Raw genomic sequence first — 15663 nt, 5'->3', positions numbered from 1 at the left:
TGTTAAAGGTGTTGCTGAATTGTAATTTTGTGTTAAGAAAATTATATTAAAGTCCTCTATCTATGGAAAACCCTCCATGTGATTCATAACCAATAACAAACCCTTCTATATGGGTTTTCGAAAAAGTCTCCATTTTGTACGTTTTCTCCATTGTTCGTTCGGAGCAAACTCACCGTTAACGTGTTCCCTTTTCGCTGTTTCCTTTCCGTACATAAACGATCGCGTTCTAGATGTGCTTTTGTTTTTTTTTTGACAATTATGTAAATAGAAGGAATGCTCATGAGAAGCGAAAAAGGATGTTCACATAAAACGGCGAAAGCTGAAACAAAAGGGAAAAGTGAAACAGTTAAAAGCAAAGACAACGCGAACGTGTAACAAATCAACGGTTAAAAACAAAACAAACGCATTTTTGCAGAAGCAAAAGCGACTAAAAATACGTCGCTAAAAAAAAAAAAAAAAAAGGTGAAAAGGAAAACAAAAAATAAACCGAAACACTTTACGATAACAGTGACCAAGTAGAACAAAGCAGAACAAAGAGATTGGGAGGAAAAGAAACAAAAAGGGACGAAGAAGCTAAAGAAACTGAAACTGCACTCCACTGCAGCCGATTCACGATCAGACACAAAACCTTCTGTTTTTTTTTGTTGTTTGCAGAATCCGTGTGTAATCTTCATTTGTTCTCTTTCATATTTTTTGCACCTCTTTTGTTTTCTCTTTCGGTAGGTTTTCGGGGAGCTTTTCTTTCTTTTTTCTTATGTTTTGTTTTCTTTTTCTTTTTCTTTCTTTTTCTTTTCTTATTTGTTTCTTAGCTATTGCTTTTCCCCTTTAAAACCATTTTCCAATGCCGCACTGAACTTGTAGGTGGACTTACAAAAAAATAGCTAAAGAAGGCCAAAATGTTTCCCTTTTTATTCTTGCAGACATTTTATGAGAATCCAGTGAACGGAAGCGCTATTTCGTTATGGCTTCGCCTGGCCCGTGTCGCTGACCTCGAGCATAATTCTCTATTGTTTTTTCCTGGACACCCGCTGGAAGTGGTGTCATCCTTTTGGGCAGCCAAACTTCACGACCCGAACGGACGATCGTGGCCCACAAATCTTCGCACGTTTCCGATCCGGAATGGTGTCGGTACGTCGCACACGAACAAGCATCTTCCCAATCGGTAGCGGCAGATCACCGTCAACGCCCTACCAAGAATTGAGGTTGAAGATAGACCAAAAGCGCCCGGGGACTGGTAAAACCGGGAGAAAAGTATTCCTTAATTGGATGCAAATTCCATATTGAATTTTTAACCACGATTTCCTGACAACTGCACCACGCAGACCGCGCTGGCCCGGATCGGGCGGATTCGTCCTCGACAGTCTGGTTCCGGGGCCCACACCAGTTCATGATGTTCGATTTATGTACCCCGATAACGGTAACAGTTTGGCATTATTTTTGGGAAGTTTTTGTTTTTCTCGAAATATTTGTACTGCATAAACACAGCTCTGCACCTTCGCTTATCGTGTTGGTTGTATCTTTTTTTTTACTGGGAAATGTAGCAATCTTGTTGAGCGTGGCCAGGAGTGAAGGAACCTTCCACGAAATCAATTGTCATCGGAAAAATAGCAAAACAATGGCCTGGGAGTGTTATGTGTTTAAGTCTTGTTACTTTATTATTGACTACAATGTACAATCTACAGCTGATCGAGATTCTGTGGCGTGAATGCTTGCGTGAGGTTCTTGCTGTGCGGGAGATACACAGATACAAACACTGGCACCAGCCCTCATCAACACTCTAAAGATCTACTTTTGATTTGCTTTTCCTTCTCCTGCTCCTAATGCTGGTGCTACTAATCACATAAATATTCACACTAAATACACTACGCACAATACCTGAAGGCTACACCATGTACTAACTGCTACATCGCTGAGGTTCTCTATATGATCGGTTTTAGTTTTCTTATCTACAACGTCTTCACATTTTTCACATTTGGTATATTCGTCCTCATCCAACTCTCGATTGGTCATAGCGCACATGTTTTGCTCGCATCTCCGCCATCTGCCCTTTTACTTCGAGCCCCGAGAGTCAGACAGCAGCATCACGTACTGTTTGCCGAGATTATACAACGCATGATCGCATCCCAGTGCATTCTACACACGCCTTTCGGATCAGTAATTATGCTGACCGTGTTGTGCAGGATACCAACCAACCTCCGTTCAGATTCCACCGGGACGCGTGTCCCGTGCTGCGGCTGGCTGCTCGCACAACTGATTAACGGTGACGCATGTCGCCCGTGCCCACACGATCTCGGTACCCATCCATCCATCCTCCAGGATAAGTCTGAACAACGGACGAGGGAATCTCCCGGACACGAATTAAACGATCGCTTTATCGCTGCTACCCAACAACCCTCGGTGCACTTCAGTATGGATGCTACATAAAATAAGCCATTTTATCGGTGTCGGCTATTTGGCAAACTATTCGTTTGAGAGGGATTCTGTACGGTAAGGGCGAATGGTAACAGGTTAAAGCTGTCGGAATGAGCTGACGTACGGAATGGTGAACTCTCCCCATTAAACAAGCTATAATTTGCGTATTTTATTCGAAAAATGTTAATGCAATCGATTGCATTTGTTTGACACGGAGTCCGGTTCGCTGGAAGGTGAGGAAGGGGGGAAAGTATGAGGGACGTGGAAAACGAGGAAAGAATTTACATGAAATTATAGGTGCTTTAGAGGTGTTTTGCTTTTGTTTTCGGTGTGCGACGCCTAATACCGCAGGGAGTAAATATGCAATCAACGATAATTGTCATCGTTATGGAATATGATGATGACATTGATTTTGTGCTTGGTAATGCATCCGCTTTAACAGCGATTTATCTTGAGAGTTTGTTTAGTGGCATCAGTCGGGAAAGAGAAAACATGAGATGGAAAAGTAAGGAGATTGTTACATTTATCGCAATTGCATGCAATTCATATCGATGATAGCGGCTCTTCAAGAGAATTTACAGCTGTTCTCTGCTCGAAGTTTGAGACATTATTTAGCTACATCATTTATAGGAAAAAATGTTTCATTTTGAGAGTTGCTCCATTAAAGGTATTCCGTTAAGAGCATACAGCATCAATTAGAGCTAGTGGTGGTCGGATGAAACTATGTCTGGATGATCGCCAAGTCTGGCGGGTGAAACTCATCCACTTATTTCAGGATAGATTTTTTACCCGTCATGGACGTGATGACTCGTATCCAGCGATCATTTCTGGTCTGAGATGAATTGTGCGATCAGAAGCAGTTCGTGGTGCATAACGTCTCTCTGATCATCCATGTGCAGCATACGTGAAGTCAGTGACAGATCAACCAAGAAGCCTCGTCGAAATGGGGGGATTTGTCGGTGAGGGAAATCCTGTCATTTTTCTCTTATATCACAATTAGAGGGGCTTCAACTCCAGTTCCGCTCGGGGCCTCCAAATATAAACCACTGCGTGAAGTACAACTTTCATCGAGTGTCATCCTAAATATCTTAAATATTAACATCTCAAAAGATATGGTTTTCGTCACCAAGTACGAAACGATGCCTCTAGGCCTCAATTGCACCGGAACTTCATTTTCAACTTATTAGATGATTTCCAGTTCTTTCATCCATCAGAAAACATTTTATTCTGTCACGTTCAGGGATGCAGCAAACCCTTTTTGCGTTTGTCACGGATTCTGATGCAGCAATCGCTAATGATGCCAACAATCCCTCGTATTTAAAAATCTTCAACTCTTTGTAGCTCATCTTACCTTGAGCGTGAAACTCATCAAACGTAGAGTATTCAATACATTCTGCTCCATGAAGAGCAAACAGCATATCCAAATTGTATTGATCTTTAGGTTTAAAATAAATAAAATTAATGACAATACTCTGCTCAATTCAAGTATAGTTAAAAAAAAGAATAATTAATAAAACACTAAAAACTTACTTGTAGACCCAATAATTGCCGGAAGTATCGACATGATTCATCCCAGCATTTAAAAATTGTTCCTTATCGTAATCAGTAAAAGGACCAAAATCGGCCTTTCTTTGCAACAACTATGCTGTCGGATTACCTTTTAAACTCCTTCACTTAGTGTCGTCTAATCGTGTCCCAATCGTGACTTCTAATACGATCATTAATCATACACCAACCGGCTTCTGTTGCTCAGCCACGCTAAGCAAAGACAGACGAAGAAAGTGCTTCGAGACGTGCAAATGCAAAACAGCAGCAACAATTTCTGCTGCACCTGTCAACCACGACGATAGTGTGAAGCCCTTCTCCCCATAGAAAGACCCTTAAAGTTCCATCAGCAACGATCGCGGTGCTCACGGTGCACAACACAGCACCAGGGGCTACTGTCGCTGTCACCGTGATTTTGCATCTCAATCCATGCAGCGGGACGACATTATTCACACTTTGTCCGACCGTGTGCAACCGCGAAACCCGTTCCCTCCCTGAACAACCCCATCCGTTCGTTGGTGGTTGTTTTCGATAATTGGCCTTTAATTGGATAATAAGATTTGTATCTGGCTGCACACCCGGGGGTCAGGCTGGGCAAAGCGATCATGTCCGAATGAGCTACAGTTTGTTTGTTTTTGAGTCGCGATCGCGAGTTCGGTTCGCGGCCGGCGTAATGAATATCATTAATACACTTTTCAAATCGCACCAAGAAAATAGGGGTAGCTCGTCAGGCTCTCGCTGGGGGGAGGGACGTTGCAACTCGTGTACCGGTTCATTAATGCTACACCGTGTCATTCCGCGTCCTGCTGTGTGGGGAGTAGAGGGAAGTCTTAGTATTGAAGCAAAATAATTAACCCCTCCTCGAGATGGAGAATATTGCGGACGCTCTCGGGGGTGCTGCAGTACGAACTTATTGTAATTGGTGCAGCTTGATGTACGGGATGCGACCACCATCGATGCACAACCGTTAGCCCGCAAGAAACAATCGACAAATCGAGCGCGCAGCTAGTGCAATTGCGCGCTTGTGCATGGGTAAATTAATTTGTACCACCAATTTGTACTACCAACCGTGGGTCTGCTGCGAACGGTGCGCATTTGTCAACCGCGGTTGCAAACGATCAGTAAGTTTTCGGTGTTTTCTTCCATTGATTAAACATTATCCTTTCCTTCGGGAACACGGGCATAGAGGAAGCAGTCTTGTGGTGTGGTTTAAAAAGAGGGCAAAAAGGTAAAGAGAGGTGGAGGTTGATCGTTTAATTATATCGCACGCCGGTTCGTCGCTTGCAGACGCGTAGAAGTCTTTTGTGCTTATGTGGATAAACGCGTGGATGACAACGGTGTTAAAAATTGGCAATAAATGGGAAAAATTGCTAATCAATTTCCTCTCCTTCTCTCTCTCTTTCTCTTTTGCGCTGAGTCAGTTTGATGTCAGGCAGAAAACAACACCGTTTAGTACCGTTTTGCACCCAATTTAATTTCAACCACAAGAGCTGTGTTTTGTCGTTTGTAGCGCTTTTTTTCCAATTAACATAAAACATCCATCCCGTTTCCTGGCGCTTTCATCCGTACCATCCCAATTGACCTTCTTACTGGAAATTCTGTGTGTGTGAGTGTGTCTGCGCAATAAGCGGTAGCAAAATAATGAAACATTGTTTGTACACGTGTTTGTTCTACGCGGGGCCGAAAAGGCTACTATTAAATCAATTACGATTTGCGTTCTTGCTCTCGATCGGCCTCAAGAAGGGTGCGGGGAAGCCATTTTGTTTCGCACAGGCTGAAACAGTTGGATGGGGTTGCACTCCACCCTTTAATGACGACGACCCCTACCCGGCCCGGTTTATTCGCGGCAGCATATTCACACTTTCGCCACTAATCGTTTGTTGGTTTATCGTATTAATTAATTGCAAGTCTGACGACCCAGGGCAGAGCGCACTACCATCGGTATGATTACATGGTTTGGTACAGAGGTTGGGTGGGTAGAGCGGGGGAGCGCGTAACGAGCGGAACACATTTACCATCTCATCCACGCCAGTTGGTTGAGTGGGGTTTGCCGAACGGAACGTTTAGTTCTAGATGGGAAGGAAAATTTTACAGGAAAAAAATAAGGAAACGAGTGCAAATTTTCACTTGCACATTGTGTGCTGTTCGGAGCGTTTGCTTTTCATTACGAAATCGGGCCGACTGATGGCCGTATGGCACGCTCACCCAAATATACCTTTCAACACCTGCCACGCGTCACAGTTAACCGTGGAGCACTTTGGTTGGCAAATTGTCCGATGCATCAGGCTGCAATTTACGCTACCATTGGCTTGCTATCGCGTTGAAAAAGCATTATTTTTTTACGATGCTGGTGTGAAGTTGGCGATAATAATAATGATGGTGATGGTGATGATGACTATGCACGGTGTCGCTGATGCTATATATCGCCTCCCAAGGGACCAATTAGCGCTGAACAGCAAATGCAAACAGTAAGCCACTTGCTGGACTTCTACTGGTGGTGTGTGTGGCTACAAAATTGCCATTCTCGTGGCCCCATTTGACGGTGGTTAACGAGGCGACAAAGCCGCCTCCCGGCCGAGCGCTAAGGCGAGCGATGTGGCGAGCGAGACTGGGCGAAGAGGTTTAGAGAACGCTACGACACGCTTATCCTACGTAACACTTTACTAATTACAATCGCGCATTTGTGTTTTGCCGTGCGGCATTTCTCCTTCGTACGCCTCGTCTGCCAGCAGAGAAGTGCAGCTCGTACCATCGAGACATCCCATCGGTGTCCAGCCACCGGCGTCGGATGCAGCTTCAAGGGTCATCTCGTCCAGCAAAGGTCCACCGGGATCTCCATCATCCAGCAGACCGATACTGTGCCCCGGAACAGCTTCCTCTCCTCCGGTGCGGTTGTGATCGAGTTGGGGTCGAAACGAGCCATGGTCAACCGTATTCTCAACCGGCTGCCCCGAACCGGCCGGCGATTGATTGCGCGACAGCTTTATCACATTCGACAGGATCATGTTTTTGATCATCAGATTGTGTCAGTACAGCTCGGCGAACGTCATGTTGTGCATCTCCTCGAGGACCTGCGTCGACGAAAGGTCACCGATGCTGCCCGGATCGTTCGGTCCGTTTGGGCCGTTGGCACTGTGGTGGTGAAGGGTGACGGCACCGATCGATGGCAGACCGCCGAGCGTTTGGCCCGGATTGCCCATGCCCACGTCCTGCCGCATCACGTTACGGCGCCATTTCGCGCGAGCATTTTGAAACCACACCTGGGGAGGAAGAATGGGAGTAAGTGATTAATTTGGTTAAGTCGTTAAAAACGCTGTGGAGAAATAGCTTTAAAAATTTATTTTCATTAAAAATGCATCAAACGTAAGATCTATTTCCAGGACATCCCGCTTAAATGAGTGAGGATGATCTGTTTTCGTTAGAATGATCCGTCAACTTGATATTAAAATTTACGAAAAATTTGAAATGTTCTTCCATATCTGAAGGAGATCCTGAATTAGAACATTTGACAACTTTCCCTTGTCTTGAACTGCGTCTATCAAAGCGGGCCGAGCAGTCTTGTGCTTCACATAAGACTACAGGATGATTTATATTTGAGTTTGCGACGCCACAACTATGTATTTGGGTGTCCACTAGTCTTACATACTGTTAATGCATATACTAAGCGATATTGCTAGATCAGTTACACTTGGACAATAATCGAACACAAAACCTCTCGAGCTTAACCATGTTTTACATACTAGACCTAAGTAAGTGGTCGTGGAGTAAGATGCGCTAAATAAGCAAGAGACCTTTCCGAAGAAAATTGCCTTGTATTCTTCTGGTGGATTGTTATGAACCAAAATCTCCTCTAGACTTTCGTCAAAAATTCTCGGAAGATCCCAACAAGGGGATGGCATTGAAAATGACAAGGTATAGACTTCGTCACGAGCAATTAGAACTGTTCTAATTTAACGAGAGTTGTTGCATTGTGGAATTGAGTTGAGTTTAGCGCATCAATTGTCAGCCAACCGTCTTCTTCTTCTTTCTTCGCCTAACGATTCCTTAAGTCATACCTGGCTTACTGGCTCACTAGACTTATTGAAACTGCATAGTTGAAGAGTCAGTCCTCACTGTATGGGAATGGCCCAGTTGAGACTTGAACCACGGTATTACCGTGTGAAGATCGGCGCCGCTCTCGCATCTACCAACGGGCCGTCCGCAATCTTAAGATCTTTAATATGACTGTTAGAAAGTAATTTGGGCTCTAAATAACATGCACCGATTTTAACTTAAAGGCTTAAGTATTTGGAATATACTAAGTCTTCAACTGGAAGTCATGAAATATTTTTTTTCCTCAACGAGGTATTTCCCTTTAAAAGGGAACTGCAAACCCAAAGCAGCCAACAAAATGGATTATAGCTCATGAAAAACGATATTCCCTCCCGTGACTGCGAAATGACTTTTTTTAAAACTATGTTCAAACTGCAAAACCGACGATCTCGCCCAAAAATAATACAAACCAAATTTAAAAAAAAAGCTTACCTGCAGCACCCGCTTGGACAGGCCCGTCTTCTGTGCCAGCTGCTTCAGGTCCTTCGCGTCCGGGTTCTGATTGATGGCAAAGTACGACTTCATCGTGCGCAGCTGATGGTGCTTGAACGAGGTGCGCATGCGCTTGGTGCGACAGTTCGGCGTAAGCGCACCGCCAGAACCGGGCGACTGGCTACCGTCGTACGTGGACAGATCCAAACTGTTGACGCTCAGCTCCTTGTGCAGAAGATCTGTCGTGGGTGTAGAGGGCGAGAGAAAAAAAAAAGGCACCGAACGGGTGAAAATTATGATCATCATCGTCAGTTGCACCATCCGATCGCTTGTAAATTCGCTAACCCTGTTTTGTGTACAGTTTGTTTCCACGCCCGAGTAGCACCGACAACCAGGCACGTAAATTTCTTCGGTACGACTAATTTTCCACACGGTCGTTCTTTACCACCCCCTAAACCCGGGGGTGAAAACGCGAACAAACTGCTTGTCAGCCAGCTTGATCCCTACCATGTGATGCTCACTTGTGAATGCATGCAGACGCGGTAGAAATTGCTCAGGGGTAAGGGGGACAACAAAACGATTTATTTCCACCCGACCAGTCACTCCGGAGCATCCAGACTCCGGAGAGCATGTGTTTAACATATTTTCCAACAACTTATCCGACGGAACGGGGCCTACTGCTGCTGCTGCTGCCGCTAAATAATTGCTGATTTGCGCGGAAAATGCAAAAATTTACGACTGCATTGACAGACCCGACCGCGGCAGTTTTGTTTATTGCGCCAGCTTTCCGTCGGTGAGCCGGTGGGTGGTTCCCCCGAGCCCCCCGTTTCCCCTGTTCGATGTATATCCCTCCACTTTCTCCCCTGTGAGTTTGCTTTAATTGTTGCTCGCGTTTTCGCCGTCATCGCGTTTGACGAGAAAAACCACCTTCATTTCGGCACGTATCTATTGTTCCGGGTGCATCAAGCAGAGGTGCGCGAGGTTGGCGAGCAGGCATTCAAAGCAAACATACTTTACATACAAACATGTTGCATTGTGCTGCAGTGTGATGCATATGCAGGAGGCGAGTGAGACCGACAGCAGCAAACAAAACCCGATGCTTCTCACCCATGCAGCGGGACTTCGGTCGAGCTTTTTCTTGGAGTGTTCGGCAGCGTTCAATATTCCCAGAAACGGAACGGAGCGCGAAATCTCGACCGAAACGAGATACCCGCGTTTTTTTCCCCCGTTGATGTGGCTGCCATTATGTTATGCTGCCTTTGATGGCGTTTTACGCGGGGGCGGCAAAACGGTGCACCTCGTAGATTTGCATTGATTGGCCGTTGGGGGCGGCCTTGTTTATTCGAGCACCCTTTTTCTTCCGTTCGTTGTTGGTGCTAACCTTCCCGTTGAAGTTCTGACGTTTGGGGTTTGGTTTGCGCCGGGTTGGCGTGGTCATATTTATCGAAAATTAGCGTTGTTATGCTGCACGCTGGCTGTTACCAAACCTGATTGCATCTCTTGGCTGACTTTTAGCCAGCTTTAGCTTGTTTAGCTGCAGCTACGGAATTAGAGTACGGGAACCCGACAGTGGAGGGTTCGGCTTCGGAACCGTTTAGCTGGCAGTATAAAGTTCTTGGAAAAATGCAACGAAGATGATCGGTTTTTCTTGCTGCTGTTTTGTTTTGCTGCTGTGGCTCTCAAGACGACTCGTTGGGCGGTTTTTTTTTTCGTATGTATGTACGCCTTCGACAGTGGTTGTTTATCTACCTTAAGGTTCGAAGTGATTAGGCGCTATTCATGTAAGCCCATTTTTTGTTGCTGTTTCGCTCCGTTTTGTTTTAGTAGCAAGAAGCGCTTAACATGCACCGGGGTGCATGCAAATGCATCTCAATGGGCGGGGCACTTCGAAGTGGCTTATTACTGCCATAGTTAAGTGCAAATGTATGGGGGATAAGAAAAACTGGGAGAGCAGCAAAAAAAAACCCACAGGTCTACCCCCCAGAAAAAAAACCTTCTACGTGCGAGTGTGAGCAAATGAAAATAATGATGTGTGTCTGTGCCCTACCTAGTTAGATAATCTGGCATCAAAAATACAACCCATTCGTGCAGTTCGTTATGACCCAAAAGGGTGTCGATTTTATGACGACGAGAGTGAGAGAAGAGATTTGCAAGCATAGCATAATTTATCGTTTTTATTCATGACGAGCTTTGTGTTTAGTTATGCTTGAACTTTTATGTTGCACATCTAAGTAGCCAGCTCTAGTTGATAGTGAAATATTTTAAAAATAAGGTAACACTTTATCATACTGTTATGTGAAGAGGTGAAACTTTCCCTAGTTTAAAATATTACGGATGAAATGAACGCAAACCCTATAATACTCCTCCCGAATGCGATTGGTCGATGCGGCTTCATTCAGTCTGCGCGCACTGAGCAAACGGGCGGACGATCGGTATGGGGCTCATATTTATTTATTCCCCTTTAATGAAGTTGTACCAGCGCGCTAGTCGGCCGAGCCATAATTTTAGCACGATCTCCCCATTTACCCTGATGATGATGATTTCACGACCGACGCGAGAGGATCGTGCCCGGCCGCCCACCCATCGTGGGACGACTCCCCAAATGAATCTTACCCGGACGATACTTTCCAAACTTTTCTCCAGCCAAATCACCTTCAGCCCTCATTCCGACCACCAGACAAAAAAAAAAAAAAAAACGGTTGCCACTTCCAGGAAAGCTGTCAGGGGTTCGTTTCGCTACCGTTTCGCTTGATTTTTTGCCATTATACTTTGCCGACGTTTTTTTGTTTCCCCCCCTCCGGCAGCCAGGGTGCTATTTTATGCTGTGTTCGATTTCGATTCTCTGCATTCTACCAACGGCATTCTGATACACGCTGCTCCATTAGCGGCGCAAAAGAAATGGGCGCCTATCGGTGATTTGATATATGGTGTCGAAATTGTGCATGCCTCCCACTTGGGAAGTTCGGGGAGGTTTGCATGCAAGAAGAAGAAAGAAAGACGATGCATCCCGAGGCATCCCGGTAGGCAGTCCGTAGCTAATTACGGCCGGGAATGAAGATGCGATACACGAATCATTAGCATAATAGGAAGTATGAGTGATTTATTTTAATTTAATGATGAGAGCACTCGCCCTGTCCCACACACACCGGGCGCAGTTGTTTGCTTTCGGAAGTCTTGCTTCCCAGCCAGGGCCTTCTTCTGGAGCTGCCTGGCTTTTGTGTTTTGGTGTTATCGTTCTCGGCCTATGCATCGGCCGGAATCGTGCAGTGAAGTTGATGAAGCCACCGCCACCGAAAGGTGATGGGCACGCGAACAACATCCAAGAGTGGCAGAAAAGCTTGCGCTGCGAGCCAAATGCTAACGAAGTCACCGCTCCGGTTTGGTACGAAATAATTTGGAGGCTCTTTTCTTGGGAGGGTTTTTTTCTTGTAGTAGAGCCAGGGAATGAGGAAGAGAACGCTTTTCCTTACCGGGGGCTGGTTCATGACCCAGAGGGTACTCATAATTGGCCATTTGCTACTGATACGAGCGTGTCGAACTGTTCGTAGGGACTCGTTTGGATCCGAACGAGACACAACATCCGGTGATTGTGGTGAGCCGATATTAAATCAATTACTCAACACTATCGGCTTACCTTGTACCGGTCTACGAAACGGTACAAAACAAACTAATTAGTCATGTAAATGTAAATGAAATGGGTTGTTTAAAGACTTGCAAGTGCCTACGAATTTATTAGTTTTAAAGTGAGATGATCACTCGACGTTGACTAAGTAATCGGTACGGGTTTTTAAATTTCAGAATCGTTGGTTTCAAGTTTCTTCGTCGGATTTTCCTTGAGTTTGAAATTCGTTGAGTTATGAACAATTTGAAAGTTTGATGCTTCCGTCCCACTCTGCTTCCCTACCCACTTAAAATATAGTTTTATTTTTAAGAAATTACTAAGAGGAAGAATCGGAAGCCTACGATGGCCGATGGTTTTTAAAATCAGCTAGCGTAGTCTAGTTGATGATGGTGATGGCTCGTTAGCAACGGCAAGATTGTAATATTCCTGACATGGTCTACCTCTATTAATCTAAATATCATCTTGAAAGTGCGATTGATCAAAGGCAGATCCAGCCCTCAGAAATTCAAGAGATGGAATTGGGTTTATCTGCGCACATTATACAAGACCTTTTGGGGAGTTGTGCCGTCTGACCAATCGAGGTTTCCAGCCCCCCCTAAAACCAGTTTAATGGAAGATACGCCTCTGTCAATATTAATGCTTGAAAACACGGGGCCCCTAGCATCTGCTTAGTTTGCTTATACTACGATCCGCTACTTCAAGGAATATATTTTTACATGGAAATGGTCTTTTTCATTTTAAAAATAGTTTAAAAATTGTTCGAACACTGTCAGATATTCTTAGGACCCGTAAAGCATTACAGTCTTGCGATAAATAAATTCTGAGATTTCAAACGATTGCTCTCCGATAGCAGTATTTCTTGAGGTATTAATGGAATGGAAGAATTGAGAGGATGGATGCGGGTCTGTAATGTTATCTAAATGACGATAAAGGTTATCAACGTCATATTTTATAATGCTATTCGTCCTATTGAGAATCAGAATGCATGAGATCTGTTTTACTGAGGGGCGTCCCGGTAGTAGATGCGAAAATTGCTACGTTGCGGTCTTCACAGGACCGGCAGGACAAAGCTTCAAGTCCCATCTGGACGGTTCCCCCATAATGAGAGGACTGACTATCCAACTATGAGGTATGAATAAGTCTAGTAAGCCAGAAATGGCAGACATATGACCTAACAGGTCGTTAGGTCAAGAAAGAAGGAGATGAAGACGATGTCTTTTTAGGTTATCTTTTTCTACAATTTGGCTTTTTGTGTTTCTATATAAATTTTTAAAAGGTTCCTTTACTTTATTTTGCATAAATTTATACAAACAGTGCTCTCTCCCTTAACAATATCCACTTTCCAAGGTCTTTGCATCCAAACCCAATCGCCAGCCATGCCCAAGCACGGCATCAGATAGATGAAGCCGCCTGGCGTACCACCGAGGAATCCGCTACAGCGCGTTACCTTACAACTTAACTTTCCGATCATCCCCAAGGATCGCCTGACGGTCATCCCATGGCCGCAAAAGGATGTGTGCTGCCCTGAGGGTGAACTATTCCAGCCGGGCCGGGTTTACTGCTGGCCGGAAACCCGATCGCCTCGAGCCGTATGTTTAGCGCTCGATAATACATCGGCCACACCAAAACGGTTCCTGTAGGTCTCGGTTCCCCCCCAGGGGGAACTCTCGCCAGTCGAGACAACGTAAGCACTGGCGTCTTTTTTTTTGTAATTGCCTTCCAGCTCAAATGCAACATCCGGTGGTTGCACTTTCGTGGTTGGTTAGAGAAATCTTCCCGCATCTAGCCAAAGAGAGGCAACAAAAAGTGCACGCCCGAGCGGTCGGCAGCGTTCGAACCATTCTGGGCTCACGCATGGCGGTGGGCTCCGGATATGAGCTTGGGGATTGACACGTGATTGAAATGCCAAAGCGCGATGGCAAACTCGGGCGGGCAATAAACCGTGCGTTGATTGCCTCCCAGGAGGATTGGCGCCACCTCGCAGATATCGCTGCCCGGGCTCGTATATCCCCTTCGCGGGTGGCTATTGCAAAGCAATTCCACTGGGACCGCTTATGGGACGAGGGGGGGGGGGGAGTTGTCTTTCCCGTTAAAGTGAACCCGCGGGCCACCTAGAAGCTGGCCTCGAGCGAAGCATACACTTTGGGAAGGAGAAAAAAATGGCTCTCGAGTGCTTTCATTCTTTGAAACCGGAACGAACAGTGATTCATCTTGCGGTAGAACCCGAAAATGACACGTTCCACTCGACTTTGGGGCACGTATGATGTGAGAAAAACAAAAGTCGTCGTAAGGTGGACACGAACATCGAGGCAGTGTTGTGTAGGACGAGCTTGAGTCCTTGAATGCAGGTCCGTCAAACCTAAGTCCCAGTGAACTGGATTGAACTTATGTTACAATAGCTGATGGAATTGAGAATCTTGGTAGTCTTACGACAACTACATGGACTATAGAACTTCTATAGAGTATAGAAGATTCTTGAAATAGATCACCTCACTATATATTCTTCAACTTCAGCAGAAGCCAAAAATCCTTCAAAAATTGTTAGTTCCTCTCGTAAAAGATATAAAAGGACCTTTGTTTGAAATTATCAAGGAATTCTCGAACATTTTCCTCTTGCTACACAACTCTGAGATAAATAGTGGCATGCAAGATGTTTGACTCTCATGCACGGTATTGTTCCCAAGCCCGCGACACACAACGAATCGCATGTAATCTCGGTCAGCTGCACTTTATCGCGCGCACATTATCTTCCAAAAGTCACGTAAGTGTTGTGGCTCTTGATACAGCCACTTTGGTAGGTAGGCGATTGCAACAACAAACATCCACAGAGGAGAAGAAGTAAATATCGCTTGATGTTGTTTTGTTCCCGAACCCGAAGAGCCACTTGAGGCCTCACGGCAACAGCGGCGCTAGAACGCTCACGCTCGATAGTTGGTGACGAAATCCGACCCCCGTGGGATGTGAGCGAAGGTTTCGTTGATAAGAGCGAGCGAGTTCCGATGCGATGCGAAAAAAGGGGGCGAAAAACGTGAGCATACACATACTCCGGGAAAGCAGTTCCCGCACGGGTTAGCCCGCGTTAGCTACTTACCTAAACGCAGAGGCGTACCAGCATCGAGTGCCTCGAGCGGCTGCGGTGGTGTCGTTTGTTGTGTCTGCAGTTGAGGTGGCTGCGGTTGCGTTGGCGTCGACTGTAGCGACGGGCAGGTGGTGGGATGCTGTGAGCCGCCGGTAGGGTCTAGCAGGCCCGGTGGCTGCGGGGTGGCAAGTTTTCGCTTCCTCGGTCGTCCTTTCTGCGACGTTTGTACCGCCATGCCGCCGGCCGTCGTTACGGGGAAAAACTGCGGTGAAATGGTTTCGGGTTCACTGGTTGGTGGTGTGTGGTTGTGGTGGCAATGTGTGAAGCAAGGTACATTACATTAGCGTATCGGGCCCGCCGAGTCCATTGTTTTTTGTGGGGTTGGTGTATAGATGGGGTGTTCGGGGAGGCGCATGAGGAGATTTTTTTTTGGTTTGTATCATGTGAGTTTATCAGTCGATCGGACGATTTTGTTTTCAGT

General features: G+C 45.7%; 1 protein-coding gene across 1 annotated transcript in view; it reads right to left on the bottom strand.

The window, feature by feature from the left end:
* Nucleotides 1–241: 241 nt before the first annotated feature.
* Nucleotides 242–15663, bottom strand: part of LOC118508990 (LIM/homeobox protein Lhx9-like) — a 33261-nt gene continuing 17839 nt past the window's right edge. Inside the window, exons 5-7 of the mRNA XM_036048988.1 lie at nt 15195–15469; nt 8482–8720; nt 242–7217 (exon numbers count right to left, since the gene is read on the bottom strand). Coding sequence (XP_035904881.1) covers nt 6984–7217; nt 8482–8720; nt 15195–15469 — 748 coding nt within the window. The 3' untranslated portion in view covers nt 242–6983. The remainder of the gene's footprint in view (nt 7218–8481; nt 8721–15194; nt 15470–15663) is intronic.

Source organism: Anopheles stephensi, chromosome 3 (genome assembly GCF_013141755.1).
Source record: "Anopheles stephensi strain Indian chromosome 3, UCI_ANSTEP_V1.0, whole genome shotgun sequence".
In the NCBI taxonomy this organism is placed as follows: Eukaryota; Metazoa; Arthropoda; class Insecta; order Diptera; family Culicidae; genus Anopheles; species Anopheles stephensi.
Note: the sequence above shows the minus strand (reverse complement) of the source record. Positions and strands in the feature narration are given on the sequence as shown.